This window comes from Triticum dicoccoides, chromosome 7A (genome assembly GCF_002162155.2).
Source record: "Triticum dicoccoides isolate Atlit2015 ecotype Zavitan chromosome 7A, WEW_v2.0, whole genome shotgun sequence".
NCBI classification, from domain to species: Eukaryota; Viridiplantae; Streptophyta; class Magnoliopsida; order Poales; family Poaceae; genus Triticum; species Triticum dicoccoides.
In genome coordinates this window covers 192,395,820-192,412,372 of record NC_041392.1, presented here as the reverse complement: position 1 = coordinate 192,412,372, position 16,553 = coordinate 192,395,820, and the positions used below count along the sequence as shown (strand labels likewise).

The 16,553-nt window shown below is 44.5% G+C and overlaps 1 protein-coding gene across 1 annotated transcript in view; it reads right to left on the bottom strand.

Moving 5' to 3' along the window:
• Positions 1 to 218, bottom strand: part of LOC119328827 — a 3,268-nt gene extending 3,050 nt beyond the window's left edge. The window contains exon 1 of the mRNA XM_037601820.1: positions 31 to 218. Within this exon, the coding sequence (XP_037457717.1) occupies positions 31 to 65 (35 nt within the window). The 5' untranslated portion in view covers positions 66 to 218. The remainder of the gene's footprint in view (positions 1 to 30) is intronic.
• Positions 219 to 16,553: the final 16,335 nt, after the last annotated feature.

Here is a 16,553-nt window from a genome sequence, read left to right as displayed (position 1 = left end):
AGGGGATCGATCGAAACGGGGCGTACGTACCAGTCCACCGGAGCCATTGGGAAATCTTCCGCCATCTTCCCAACAACCGTTCCAGATCAGCTCCCCGGCGGCGACACCAACAGGGGTAGCTACTTACGCGGTCGCGGTCGCTTTCGCCGCCGGCGGACTGGTCCTCTGCTCGCCGTTCTGGTCTGATAATGCCACTCACCAGCAATAGCGACCACAGAATCGAGATGCGAAGGCGATGGAGAAAAAAATCTTACATGTGGGCCAAGCCCAGACGGAGGCCACCGTTTCGGGGTGACACCTGTACCACGGGTACAGAGTACAGCGGATGGGTGGCCGTCCACCTCTTCACGTCCGTCAACTACGCCCCCCACCGTACACCAGGCGTATCTGCGTATAAATCATTTCGGTTCACCTGTATTGTTTTGATAGCAACAGGTGGCACAGATCACAATGCATCACCAGCGACTCAGATTACGGGTCTATATGGACCCGAGAGCCAAAATGCCGCTCCCACTTTTAGGTGTCCGTAGATTATCTTGGGGGTGCCATGGGAATCCCCAAGCATAGGCTCTTTCCACTTCATGTTCCATAATCCATCAAATCTTTACCCAAAACTTGAAAACTTTACAACACAAAACTTAAAGTAGAGAATCTCATAAGCTCCGTTAGCGAAAGAAAACAAAAGACCACTTCGAGGTACTGTAATGAACTCATTCTTTATTTATATTGGTGTTATACCTACTGTATTCCAACTTATCTATGCTTTATAAACTATTTTACTAGCCATAGATTCATCAAAATAAGCAAACAACGCACGAAAAATAGAATCTGTCAAAAACAGAACAGTCTGTAGTAATCTGTAGCTAGCGCAAGATATGGAACCCCAAAAATTCAAAAATAAATTTCTGGACGTGAGGAATTTATCTATTAATCATCTGCAAAAAGAATTAACTAAATAGCATTTTCCAAATAAAATGGCAGTAGTTCTCGTGAGTGCTAAAGTTTCTGTTTTTTACAGCAAGTGTAACAAGACTTTCCCCAAGTCTTCCCAACGGTTCTACTTGGCACAAACACTAATTAAACACAAAAATACAACCAAAACAGAGACTAGATAAATTATTTACTACTAAACAGGTGCAAAAAGTAAGGAATAAAAATAAAATTGGGTTGCCTCCCAACAAGCGCTATCGTTTAACGCCCCAAGCTAGGCATAACAAGCAAGGATAGATCTAGGTATTGCCATCTTTGGTAGGCAATCCATAAGTGGCTCTCATAATAGATTCATAAGGTAATTTAATTTTCTTTCTAGGAAAGTGTTCCATGCCTTTCTTTAATGGAAATTGGAATCTAATATTTCCTTCCTTCATATCAATAATTGCACCAATCGTTCTAAGGAAAGGTCTACCAAGAATAATAGGACATGAAGGATTGCAATCTATGTCAAGAACAATAAAATCTACGGGCACATAATTCCTATTTGCAACAATAAGAACATCATTAATTCTTCCCATAGGTTTCTTAATAGTAGAATCCGCAAGGTGCAAGTTTAAAGAGCACTCATCAAAATCACGGAAACCTAACAAATCACACAAAGTCTTTGGAATCGTGGAAACACTAGCACCCAAATCACATAAATCATAGCATTCATGATATTTAATTTTAATTTTAATAGTTGGTTCCCACTCATCATAAAGTTTTCTAGGGATAGAAACTTCCAATTCAAGTTTTTCTTCATAAGATTGCATCAAGGCATCAACGATATGTTTAGTAAACGCTTTATTTTGACTGTAAGCATAAGGAGAATTTAGCACGGATTGTAACAAGGAAATACAATCAATAAAGAGCAATTTTCATAGTTAAATTCCTTGAAATCCATAATAGTGCGTTTAGCAACATCTAGGGTTTTAATTTCTTCAATCCCACTTTTATCAATTTTAGCGTCAAGATCAAAAAAATCTGAATTCTTGGAACGCCTTCTAGGTAAAGGTGGATCATATTCAGTCCCATCATTATCAAGATTCATATTGCAAAACAAAGATTTAATATGGGACACATCAATAACTTTTAGATGTTCATCATTATTTTCATAGCAATCCGGTTTAGCGGCCATCCTATTAACTAAGGTGGCTTGCTTATCCGAAATTTCAGCGGTCAACTTTTCAAGACGAGCAATTTGGGATCTCAAACCATCGAATTCTTTAGACATATCATCAAGCTCTTTATTCATAAAACTCATAAAACTTTTCTGTTTCTTAAGCTCGTTTTGAAGAAACTATTATGTTCAAATTGCAAAACCATAAAGCTCCTAACATTGCTTTCGATCTCTTCTAATCTTTTAAGGTGAAGATCACCAAATTTAGGTAGAGACATCATGACAAGCAAGCAAACTAACACACAAGCAAACAAAAAACAAGCGGGCGAATAGAGAAAGAGATGGAGGATAGAGAGAGAGGGCGAATAAAACGGCAAGGGTGAAGTGGGGAGAGGAAAACGAGAGGCAAATGGCAAATAATGTAATGCAAGAGATAAGGGTATGTGATGGGTACTTGGTATGTTGACTTTTGCGTAGACTCCCCGGCAACGGCGCCAGAAATCCTTCTTGCTACCTCTTGAGCACTGCGTTGGTTTTCCCCGAAGAGGAAGGGATGATGCAGCAAAGTAGCGTAAGTATTTCCCTCAGTTTTTGAGAACCAAGCTATCAATCCAGTAGGAGGCTACGCGCGAGTCCCTCGTACCTGCACAAAACAAATAAATCCTCGCAACCAACGTGAATAGGGGTTCTCAATCCCTACACGGCCACTTACGAGAGTGAGATCTGATAGATATGATAAGATAATTTTTTTGGTATTTTTGTGATAAAGATGCAAAGTAAAATAAAGGCAAAGTAAAAAAGCAAAGGAAATAACTAAGTAGTAGGATATTAATATGATAAAGATAGACCTGGGGGCCATAGGTTTCACTAGTGGCTTCTCTCGAGAGCATAAGTATTCTACGGTGGGTGAACAAATTACTGTTGAGCAATTGACAGAACTGAGCATAGTTATGAGAATATCTAGGTATGATCATGTATATAGGAATCACGTCCGAGACAAGTAGACCGACTCCTGCCTGCATGTACTACTATTACTCCACTCATCGACCACTATCCAGCATGCATCTAGAGTATTAAGTTAAAAACAGAGTAATGCCTTAAGCAAGATGACATGATGTAGAGGGATAAACTCATGCAATATGATGAAAACCCCATCTTGTTATCCTTGATGGCAACAATACAATACGTGCCTTGCTACCCCTACTGTCACTGGGAAAGGACACCGCAAGATTGAACCCAAAGCTAAGCACTTCTCCCATTGCAAGAAAGATCAATCTAGTAGGCCAAACCAAACTGATAATTCGAAGAGACTTGCAAAGATAACCAATCATACATAAAAGAATTCAGAGAAGATTCAAATATTGTTCATAGATAGACTTGATCATAAACCCACAATTCATCGGTCTCAACAAACACACTGCAAAAAGAAGATTACATCGAATAGTTCTCCAGAAGAGAGGGGGAGAACATTGTATTGAGATCCAAAAAGAGAGAAGAGGCCATCTAGCTAATAACTATGGACCCGTAGGTCTGAGGTAAACTACTCACACTTCATGGGAGGGGGTATGGTGTTGATGTAGAAGCCCTCCGTGATCGATGCCCCCTAAGGCAGAGCTCCGGAACAGGCCCCAAGATGGGATCTCGTGGATACAGAAAGTTGCGGCGGTGGAATTAGGTTTTTGGCTCCGTATCTGATCGTTTGGGGGTACGTAGGTATATATAGGAAGAAGGAGTACGTCGGTGGAGCAACAGGGGGCCCACGAGGGTGGAGGGCGCGCCTAGGGGGTAGGCGTGCCCCCTACCTCATGGCCTCCTCTTTTGTGTCTTGACGTAGGGTCCAAGTCTCCTGGGTCTTGTTCGTTGAGAAAATCACGTTCCCGAAGGTTTCATTCCGTTTGGACTTCGTTTAATATTCCTTTTCTTCGAAACCCTAAAACAGGCAAAAACATCAATTCTGGGCTGGGCCTCCGGTTAATAGGTTAGTCCCAAAAATAATATAAAAGTGGATAATAAAGCCCAATAATGTCCAAAATAGTAGATAATATAGCATGGAGCAATCAAAAATTATAGATACATTGGAGACGTATCAGTGCACTTTAAATGTATGGTTGAAATCACTCTTGTTTACCAGTGTTGAGATTATATCGAAAGAGTATCAAGAACTTCCAACAAAGTTAAAGCACTGGCTGGGATACAGTTCATTGTATTGTCTTGTGTAGTTCCACTAAAATGTATGATTGGCACAACATGATCCCTATTTGCACAAGTAGGAACAAGGTGAAACCTTCATTAGCTTAGTGAGAAAGGATAGAAAGACATTAGCATATTACTCTAACAGTAGCATCAAATTCATCATGGACAATATGCAGAAGTGGAAGGGCTCCCTAGAGGATCATCTCACACGTAAGGTAGACATTGCTGGAGCCCTTGAATGGCCTTGACTGAGGCCTCGACTTCAGCAATATCACCTTGGCACTATTTATTCTTCTTCTTCATCATCTTCATGCTCTGTTTCTCTTTCTCCTCACCAGTTGGTGAAATCAAGTACATGATTGGCCTTCTATTTCAGAATTGGTTTTGTCGGTGAGCGAGTACAAGTGTACTAGTAAACAATAGCATCATTTTCTCATGGCAGTCGCAAAATAGAGATGAACACATGCATTGAATATCATTCTTACCTAAAGGAAGGTTATGTTGCCAATATGGATGATGAGGATTGGAACATAGATCTCCCTTTGTGCAGTTCCACTGAAATGAACCAACTGTTCCATTCTAACATTCCAGTTAAACAGCACAAAAGTCACTTCTTTTAAGAAGTGTTTTGTGCAGTGCACCAAAAGGTCACAACAGCAACCAGGTGAAATGGATATCCCTGTTTGCACAAATAGCTACAGTGGAAACAGTTAGAGTTTCAAACAATTACAGGCAAAAACATTTGGCGAAACTTGTCATGGCTTATAATAGTGGCATGGCTTTATTTTACCAGGGGCATTAGATTAAGAAAAGCTAAATATTTGGTATAAGGGCATGGGACAGTGGGTGCACTAGTAGTCCAGCACCATGTACCTAAACAGGGGCATAAAGTGGTGATTCAGAGTTTGTTGCCCCGAGAAACAAACATCCAAGAAACATATCTGGGTTGGTCCCATTTTTGTTCACTCTAGCCACCTACTCCTATGTTTTTTTGGAAATGGAGGCATGCCCCCGGCCTCTGCATCATAATGATGCATGCAGCCATCTTATGTGTGGATAGCAAATCTAGTCCTGGTTATACCACTGTGTACGGCGTTTCCCCTATATTTCCCTTTTCGACCAAGAGACCGGTTTGATGACTAGTCTGTACTACTTTCACCCCCTATCCTTCATGTTTGTACCAAGTCTGATGCACATACTAAATTCCCCCACCCCCACTTTATTCCTTGTTTGAACCAAGTACAAGATTCGACTCCATGAAGTAGCTTTATCTCTAACAATAGAAGAAGAAAAATATGTGTCGTTTGACCATCCGACCGAGAGGCTAAGAGGTAGAAAATGATGCACATGCAGCGACGTAGCGATCTGGGGAAGTAGAGCTAGGGCGGTTTCGAAGGAAGATATACCTGAAGGTCATCGGGATGTGGATAGGTTGGCGGCGCGAGGCCGGATCCGCCCACACTAGGGCAACGACGAAGGGTTCGGAGGACCTCCCGCGCCGGTGCTCGGCCAGAGAGAACGGTGCAGCCGGGAGTGGGTCTCCTCCCTCGCTGTCGACGACGGCCTAAACGCTGCCCTTCCTCCTCTTCACCGGCAGAGGGGGATACGTCTGGATCTGTAACCAGCGGTGAGGATAGAAAGACAGTGTTTTTTGAAGGGAGAAAGACAGTGTTACCACCACTATCTTGTTTAGATCTGGAGAGGATGAGAGTGTGTGAATAGAGCAACCCTAGCAAGCAAGCGCAGAGGCTCCGTCCTATATATACGTAGTGGGGTAGTTTTCCTTTTTCACTCCATCAAAACAATCATTTAAAATTGTGTACTATGTGCCAGGTTGCCATTTTTTTAGTTGTTGATTGTTTTTTAAGATAGCTACCCGCTTGTTCCAAGTGGTGTTACGGTGTGCCAAGTCGCACTTTGTACTGTTTAAGTCTGGTACAAGACCCTCCATTAAATGAACAACCACCCCCTCTAAAATTTGTGAACAAGCCCACAGCTAAAATTATCGGAAACGTGGGCTGCCCCAACATGCATTATTATCTATATTTTCTATGTGGGAGTATCCCCAAAACAAAATGTGAGAGTAGAATATTTATTAGGCCCCTTTGTAATTGGTGCTAAAATTTGACCAAAGATTTAACTGACAAAATGTTAGTGCATGTTACCAAAAATTATATTGTTTGATTAGTATTTGAACATAGTTTTCAATTATGTAATTTTTGGTGACATGCATGAACATTTGGTTAATTAAATTTATAGTCAAAATTTGGCAAGGTGCATTAAATCAACACATGAAGGTATCAAAGGGAGAGTCACGGGATGCATGCATGCGTTGTAATTAATGCATCGATGAATGCAAATTATTGAAATATATCGAGTGCAGTGCTTTGATGTGTCGCATCAACTCGTACAAGACTGAGAAGTTTGATTACTACAACGACCTCTCGCCTTAACCGCACCTGCCTTTGGCTGCATGACAGGTGGGCCACCCACCTGTTGGGCCCACCTGTCATACACACAAAGGAAGGAGCAGTAAGTCAATGAAGCTGTGTCCCTCCCTCGCCCATGAGCGTGGTGGCTGGCAGGACTAGGAGAAGCTTTCGTTCGCTACACGCTCTCCCTCCCGCACGCGGTGAACATGCAGCAGTTCAATCAGTGTCAGATGGCCAGAAGAATACTGTAGTACTCCTCCACTACAGTAGTACTCCATCATTGTTCGACTTCCCGAAGAGGCGAAGAGCCAAGCGCAGCCTGGACGCTCGTGTGGCAGTTTCATGTGTAGAGTCTTCCAGGATAGAGTGTACCGTGCCTGTAAGCTTAAAATCGTTGGGCTCAGCTCCATGCTTTTTTATTAAAATAATCTTCTGGCCCTACCTGTCATCCTGGTGATTGTAGTTTGCACGCTCATCTGGTCAAGACAGGAATATATAATTTAATTTGTGGTGGGGTAAATGTTAGAGGTTGCAGCAAATATAGAGTATACAACAAGATATCCCTCCCGCACGCGATGCACGGACATGCAGCAGTGGATTCGATACTGTAGAAGTAGTAGTAGCATCATTGTTCGTCTTCTCAAAGAGGCGAAGAGCCAAGCACAACCCGAACGTGGCAGTTGCGAATGCTCGCCACAGTGTGTTTGGTTGCATTCTCATCTTAGCATAGTTGTTCCCTCTTCGTGCATGCTCATCCCATCACCCCTCTTCATGCAGGCTCTTCTCATGCATGCTCCTAGTGTATTTGTGTTAAGCTAGAGTGGACTCATGCACCCTTCATACACCCTACCAAACATCAAAGCATCAAAGCATATCACAAAGCATCCGGGCCCGCGTGCCATCCACCAAATCACAACGAGGTGCTACAGTCGAGACTCACCGGTCACCCCAATGTGGCTGTCATGACCCTTCATATCACAAAACCCACACCTTTACCAGCAGTGGTCAAGTGGCCTCGAAGTTGGACTGGACGAAGCAACCATCATTTCACTGGAACACTCGTTGAAGCCCTTTCCCCCCTTTCTTGAAGAAAACCTCACTTCTGCCATTTTTCTTCTGTACCGAGGAAGGAAAGGTGGGCAAATCAGTGATGCTACTATATTTTCATTCTAAGAAACTTCTTTTTGTGAAACACTGACCGATTCTCACAACCTATTCTTTTCCCGTTTTCATTGCGATTGTGGTTTCCTTTCGATTGCCTTTTGTTTGTCAATTCATTGATGGATCCTAGAGCACTAGGAAAAGAGTTGCCAGTAGACAACCCACTAGAGACAGCGCTCTCCAGGAAGCGAGCACCGACCAACGAGTTGACCATGTTGGCGGGCCAACCCATGGAGACGAAGAACTCCAAGAAACTAGCACTGGCCAAAGAGTTGACGACGTTGGCGGACGAACTCCTCAAAGAAAGTTGGAAGAACAGCAAGGGCCCCATCGTGCCTACCCCAGAAACTCTAATGGCCACCTATGCAAGGCTCAAGGCCGAGTTTGAGGAGATAGTCATCGTTGAGAAGCAGTATTCCCTTGGCAAGGTGATGGCCCCCATCGAGGACGAGGAGATGTCCCCAAGAGGGATGGGATCCCCCGGTGAGATGCACAAGGTAAAAAGTAATGGCTTACCATAGTTGTGGTTTTTGAGTATTTGCAATGTGCTTGCGAATATGTTAGGGTTGTGCAAGTGTCGGTGGACGTCCTTGATGATTTCAATGTCGTGGCCCGTCTGGTGGACAACGCCCCAGAGATCGTTTCTGATGTCGCGGTCCGTCCTGTTGACACCGCCCCGAAGATCGATTCCGATGCTGCTGTCCATCCTATGGGCATCGCGCCAGAGATCAATTCCGATGTCACGATGTACATCGCCCCAGAGATCAATTCGCATGCCGCTATCCGTGATGTGCTCATTGCCCGAGAGATCGATGACAAGAAATAGTTGGTCGTGCTAATCCTTCAGGGTAGTTTGCATTGTGTTTAATTACCAGAACGATGTGTGTTATCAAACCATCTTAGGGCTAGTGCACTGTCTTGTGTGGGCGGTACTTGCTACTTTTGTTTGATAGTGAATCATGCGAACCCTCTCTGAGTTGTGGAAACAGATGATTCTCACCAGCTTTTGATGTAATATATGGCATGCTTATATGTAAGTTTGAACTATTTATCATATCAGCAGGGCTTGTTTGATGATTCTTGGTGTTAGTAGGCTAGCTACTGTCCGAGCTATAGTACTTGCAAAACACTCACCGAAGAGAAACGTTGGGGCTGATGAGCTCGTGGTACGCTTATACTGATCCGTCGTTGATCGGCTAATAGCCCAAGCTCCTAAAATTGTAGGCTTAGCGATCGATCAGACAACAGTCGACACGGATACATTCGTCCTCCTTTGGTTTGTAGGAATTTTATAAGAATTCTATAGGATAGGATTTGCAAAGGAAAAATTCCTTTGAAGCCCTTTGGTTTGCAAGAATGGATTCCTATTCCTATGTAGGATAGGAATCAATCCTTCACATTTTGGAGGGAAAAAACATTAGCCTAGACTCAATGGAAAAATTCCTAGCCTATGCACCAAATGACATCTCTTCCTCTACAGGAATTGAGATGCATGTCATCTCACTTCCTATGATTTTTCTATTCCTATAAAATGTCTATCCTATGAACCAAAGGAGGCCTGAAACGGAGGGAGTACAAGTCCTAGGCGGGCTAGTTTGGCCTAGTGGGTTTCAGTGATATGACGTGGTACAGTGACGTCCAATCTTCGTGCGTGGTAGTAGTACTGTGGGTACAGTAAGTTTTCTTGAATAAGCGGAATTCAACGAAGTCATGATGGTTCCTTCGTCCGACCAACTTACAGTGGGAAAGGTTGGGCCTGCGCTACGACCGGGGTGGACCAGGATAATTTTGTGCATGGCAGGTGGACCAGGATGGTCGACGTCCCACATGTCGGCGAATGAAAGTATTCTTTCCAATATAGTGGACGAGCAATGAGTATTCATTGTTTATTTTTGATGAAAGCTATTGTCTCCATTGTTACAACGGAGGAGTGTGAAACAGGGCATCCCATTGAACTTGGCATGTGCACCACTCTCTCCTTCCTCATGTAATACTACCATAGTGTTGACTATAAGGTTGGCTATAAGGTTACAACTTTTTCTCACTTCCTCTTTATCTATTTCCTCTCAAATGGTTTTTACCTTTCTTTTTTTAGACTCAATTGTTTTTTATGCCTCTTTTTGATAGAATTAGATTTTTTATACCTAGGAGCACGTGTAGAGACGGGCTCCTGCAGATCCCACTCCTTGACTTTGTCAATGCCTCTCTCTCCTCCACATAAGGCTGGTCATAGTGGGAGTAACTTAGCAAGTAACATAACACACTTCAAGAAAAAAGTTTTCTTATGTGGCATATAGTTAATGAGGAGAGAGGTGTTTGGAGTAACATAATATGTTACTGTAACATAATGCGTCCCAAGACAAAATGAGTCTATGTCTTAATAAATGATGGATTGCATGATACTATACATATGTGACTCCCCACTATGAATGTAGTAACATAGACTAGTAACATATGCATGTTACTAGTCTAAGTTACTCCCCACTATGACTAGCCTAAGCGGGATTAGGGCGTGTACAACAGTTCTATTGTAGGGATGCTACATAGGATAAATGATGAGGTGGAGGAAAGAGAAATCATAAGAAAAGGCTTGTCTTCTCTTATTTAAGAGAAGACAAGAGATGATCTCTTAGCACAATATGTTTCACCATGTTTTTAGGAATAACTAGTTATTAAAGATAAGGCTAAGAGATGATCCATTGTACACATGTTTTTTGTTCATCTCTAAATTACATGAAAGACTTATGATAAGACTATCTTATCAACCATGGTACAGTTATCAACCATGGTACTACTTGCTATGAATGCGGGCAGCTGGCGTTTGAGAGCATCCACAATGTATCATTCTGCTGCCTCTAGACCTGCCTCTAAGCCCTTAGAGGCTGTCGCTATACACTGCTGGACCAAGCCTCTAGGGAAAATTCTCTAGCGTCGCCTCTTACACAAGAGGTTGCATCTAAGCCATTTCTTTGCACTAAAATAATTCCCTGGCCCTACTTACAATCCCTGTAGCACATATATTTGTTCAGATTTGGCCTGAGATGGTTGGAGAGAGTAAATATTTTATGTTAGATATGGGCTCCACCTTAGAGGCTGCATGCCATAGCTATACATTATGTTTCTTTTAACACACTATTGATGCCCTAAGGGGGGAACGCGTGGGGGGAGGTGGGGGGTGGGGGGGTTCTGGTGGGCCAGGGCGGTCAAAAGCGGGCTTGGAAGCTGTCCGGACTCCCGCATGGCCCACCTCACATTATCACCATATATATTTCTTGGAGTCCGTGCGCGGTGGCGGGCGATCTCTTATCCATCCCCCGTCTCCCTCTTCTCAGTCGACGCCCGCCGAGTGATTAGATTTTGGCTATCGATGGTTTATTCAATTGCAGTCCAACATGTTAGTGAAAATGCGAGACAACGCGTGTCCCCTCTGGTGAGCGGCGTGCAAGTCGGACTGTCGGGGGTGCGACGCGTACGAGTCGTAAGTGCGTCGCCTTTTCCTATTGAACTTGCAAAGCGTAATATTTTCGTGCGGTCGATCATAGAAATCCAGAACAAAATGACGAGGGCGGTGCTTTCCCGCGCATTAGGCGGGCTAGTTTGAGTGATATGACGTGCTAAAGTGTCGTCCACTTGCTCCATTTTTATGTAAGCAAGAGTCTACACTCTTACGTGGGAGGAGTGTTGAACACGGCGGATCTGATTTTGATCGAGGGATAACTGTTCCCTGAGAAATAATGGAGCACTGTTAGCGATTATAGCATGATAGTTAGGTCATCTCCAGCGCTGGCCCTCGAATTTACACCGGCATCTGGCCGAGGGCACTGATGGATGCCATCCAATGCTGCCCGCATACCTTTCAACAACTATATGAACTAACCGGATGAAATTCGTGCAAACAAAGAAATTTTCAAATTAATCGGATGAAATTCATTACATTTCGAAAACTTTTCCTATGAACTGGACGAAATTCATTACATATTTCGCACAAACCATACTAAAACCTAATCTAAACGATCGCCGGCGCCCGACCACCATGTCCGACCATGAACCCGAGAAAGCCAGCCATTGCCTTTGCCTCCTCCTCATCTGCCTTGATAACCTCATCCTCCAGAGCACAAAGTTCTGAAGATTTCCGCCTCCATGTTGCCGTCAAGCGGCTAATCGGTCGCCGATGTTTATCCCACCAAGCTTGGTGTCGACTGAGTGGAGGAGCGGTGGCCTTCCTGGGACCAGAGCGGCGGCGACCTACTATGTACTACTCTTCCTTGCTGCCGGCTGCGCCCGCGCACGTGCGCCGGCTTCGTGGTCGTGGCAGCGGAGGGCGGCCGGGGGGAACCGGCGATCTCCTTCGTCTGCTCCTACGACAGTACATCCAAGAGAGCTTTGGAGCACGCCCGGAGTGGAGCCGTCGATGTCCTTCGTCTGCTCCTGCGACAGTATGTCCAAGAGAGCTTTAGAGCGCCAGGAGGCCATGGTTGGAGTGGTGCCGATAGAAGGAAGGGACCGGAGGAGAATGAGTGTGGGTCTTTGGCTATGGCTGGGAGGTGGGGCTCAAGTTAATATGCAGGCGAATGACAATGAGCCGCGGCAGACGGATGGACGGCCGGCGCCGGAGTAGGTTCGTTGGCAGCCGCATGTCATTAATGTGGGCGGTGGACGGAAGGATAGCTGTGGTGTCGTTAACGCGGAACAGACGCTTGCACCGGGATGCCGCGCGGGTGGCGCTCTCTCGGCCGTCGCGCTGCTGCAATGCCGGCGCGAGTGAGAGGTCGCGTCGGGTGTGAATGCAGACGCTGCTTCAGTGACTTAACCGCAGGTGCATTGTATCCCTGACATGTGGGCCCAACGGGCATCTGGCCCACATGTCAGTGACACACCAACTGCACCTGCAGTTAAGGCCGGTGAATGCGGCATTGACGTTTTGGAGAGACGGTGACCGTTTCAGGCGGGAAGCATGCACTAGCGATGGAAGGGGTTTCGGTAGGCCAGGGCGGTCAGACGTTGGCGTGGTGGTAAAATGTGAACTCATGGATGACGAGCCTTTGAAGTGTATGTGGGACGTATTGACAACCACGCATCCATGCAACCGCTCTTGTCGCCAGCTAGCCTTCGACGACCACCATTAGACACCGCACAACCATGCATAACTTACGAATAATGGACGAATCGATCAGACACACACTCGTGTGCAGTGGCACTATGATCAGTTGCTCACGATAGTCACTACAAGAAATATGTCAACTTGTGACCACCACTATTGGTCACTGAAAGGTCACAAATTTCCATTTGCGACCTTTTTGTGACCAAAAATAGAAGGTCAAAAGCTGGCCGTCATAAACTGACTATAGCGACCTTTCTTCTGGAATGGTCGAAGACGTTTATGACCAAAATAAGTCCATTGTGGCGTTTTGGTCACTAGCAACCTCCCCAGGGCACGTAGGCATCCAGCGTGGCAAGCTGATGTGGCACAAGATTCAGCCCGGTCCAATTCGGTTTTCTACATGGGCCTAGCCCAAGAATTCGGCCTTTCTATATTTTTTTCATGTGAATTTTTTGTCAGCTTCATGGAACAAGCCCAACATTGTAGCCTTTTTATTTTTGGCCCATGGCCTTTTTGTCTCAACAGTTTCATTTTTTTCTTTTTTCTAAATTGGGTTCACTAGTTAGGTGGGTCCCCCATTGTCAGGTTCTAGTACTGGGTCCTAGCCATTAGGGCAATATTCTTCATTTTTTTATTTCACGCAAATAAATACCTGGTATTTAAATTGGCACACAGAAAACGCATGAAATACTTCAAATATTATCAACCATCAAAGTGCTACATCATATAACACACATACAAATGTGACCAACATCAAGTTTACAATCAGATAACAAGCTCCATAATAGGAGTAGTTTACAACAAGGTTAGTCAGATGAAATCCTATGCACGACTCACTAGGCGACCATAGTCAACTAGGCCACCTTCGCTACACTAGAACAACAATAGAACTATCGTCATGCCTTCGGCCGTCGCCCTGTTACATGAATCAGAAGAGAAGAATTAAAACACTAGAGCCAATATATTATGAACAGACATATTATATAAATATATTATGAGGTTCAAAAAAGTTTTATTGTAAACACATAGTTCTGGTCAACAACACTAACAATTTCAGATCAGATTCTGGAACTACCACTAGGAATTCAGTAAACTGACAGTTTGAGATCTAGTTCAAAATGTTTTAGATCAGTTTCAGATCAGATTCTGGAACTACCACTAGGAATTCAGTAAACTGTATGGAGGTCCAAAATGTTTTATACTATAATAAAGAGTTTTATTGATTAATGATATTTCTGGTTCAACAAACAGTTTAAGATCCAGTTCTACATAGGGTACTATGTCAAGATCGCAGCTTCATGTTCATGCTTGCTAGTATGTGTCAAGAGAAACCCTGAACCTGAAAGCTCAGGCTGTTGCTTATTTTGTTACTGTGTGGTAAGTACTACTAAGATCAAAATGCATTCAAGGGAGCATAAAAGCCATCCCCATTTGAAGCATGTATAGTCTACAGAGATACTAACAGGTGAACAGACAGCCCCTAGAAATTGGCTAACTACTTCTACTGTATAATATGCAGTCTACAGCGATACTAACTACTTCTACTGTATAATCACAGTTTGCAGTCACTAAATAAATAAGCTACTAAAACTACTGCTGCTGTTATAATCACAGTCCAATTAAATTTGTGCTACTGCTGCTATTATAAAACTACTGAAACTACTCATGCAACAATTAGCATGAGATACAAGCAGCACTAAGCACCAATATTACTACACCAAGTCAAATTTAAGCTACTGAAAAATGGTGGAAGATTCATGACAAGAATAACAGTAGCAGAAGCTTCATGTGCTAAAATATTGAAGCTTCATGTGCAAAATTACTCAAGCTTTATGTGCAAAATTAACTGTAGGCGCTGAAGCTATTCCAAAATTATCACAAAATTTAAGCTATCATCCTGCTGCAGAAATAGCCACCGTCCAGGCCCCCGTCATCCGCCAGGCTGCCGCCAAGCTCCAGCCCCTCTAGCGGTGACCACAAGGGCCTCCTGTACAACATCATGAGAACAGTCAAGGACTGCAACATCCAGGTAACAACAAAGTTCAGCACAATAAAATAGAGCAACAGATCCATGCTATCAGACTGAGAGTCTATCATATTAACAGCACATGCTATCTTCATGCCCTATCATAACAGTTCATAATAAGTATGAAATGCAAGAATACATAATATTGCAATTTATTTCGCTATAGCCTATCATGTTCAAACAGTGGCTCCCAAGAGTCTAGGTTCTTAGTTCATTGATCTGATGGGAGGGTAAGATCAATGCCATGTTAGTATGTCACCTTGTCTGCTAAGCAGATATCCATCTCCCTTCAACTAGAGTGGACAAATGAACATCGAGATGATGGCACATGGTAGTGCCAGGAGGTGCAACATTTATTGCAAATGGTGGAAATGAAAAAAATTGGCACTGTCCTGTGCAAGATTAAGTAATTCTTTGACAAAACAGGTGTAGGTTGAGTAATCCTAACACAAAACAGGATTCAAATCTTCAACAGAGGCACCAGTCGCAACACTTTGAGTGTATTCATTTTGAAATTCAAAACAATATGTGAAGGCAATAACCGAAGCTGGTTAGCGAAAACACATAGATTTGGTTCCAGTTATTGAGAATAAGCTATCGGGCAGGGTACAGACACCTCTAAGAGACAAATAAATACATGATTAACTAGAACACCTAGCTATCAGTACTAACTAGTCAACTAGCAAGAGTATCGCCAGGAACCCCATCTGATTCACCATAGCATACTACCATTCCCAGCGACCAAACCAATTTACCGAAATGCAAAGTCTTAAACAGAAGGCAACAGATCACCTTATCGGTGGCCAGCAAGAGGGCGCCCATGAAGGCGAGCTGAGCTCTCCCGTGCGTGTGATGGTTGCAGGCAGGAGGTCGTTCATGTGGGGGAGGGGATAGAACGCAAATCCTCCAGACGGTTGCTGGTGGTTGGCGATGGAGGAGGTCGTCGGGTGCCTCGTGCGTCCAGGCGACAACGGCAACCTTGGTGAGCCGCCATCACCAGCGTGCATGGACCTATGCCCATCAGCCGCGCGAGTGCGCTGGAGGTCGCAGCCAGATCGAGGGCTTGACGACGACCTGCGTGAGGAAGAAAAACAAATCAGGCATGTGTGAGCAACATCCAGATCGAATCAAAAGGAGAAGAGAAGAGGGCGAGAGAAGACCTTGTTGACGAGTTCCATGGTGTCGAGCGCGCGTGACGAGGGCGTGGATCCGAAAGCAACACGGCGGATCTGCACCCTTCCCCACCGAGGCCCTGCACGCGCGCAAAAACAACGAACACCTATCAGCCTCCGCCACCATACCGCCGCATGCAGATTCAAGGGGCGTGAGGCACCGCTCACCTTGGAGAAGGGCGCAGTGTAGAGGAGCGCCGCCGCCACGGCCAGCAGTGCCAGTCCCCATCCGGGCGGGGCTAGCGACGGGAAGCTATGGCGGCGTCGATCTAGATCGAATCGAGATCTAAGGGAGGGAGAGGGTGGCGGCTGTGGGTGTGCGGAATCCGGGAGAGTGAGTGGAAGGGGAGCCGGAGGAGGTGGGGATCCGGCTCAT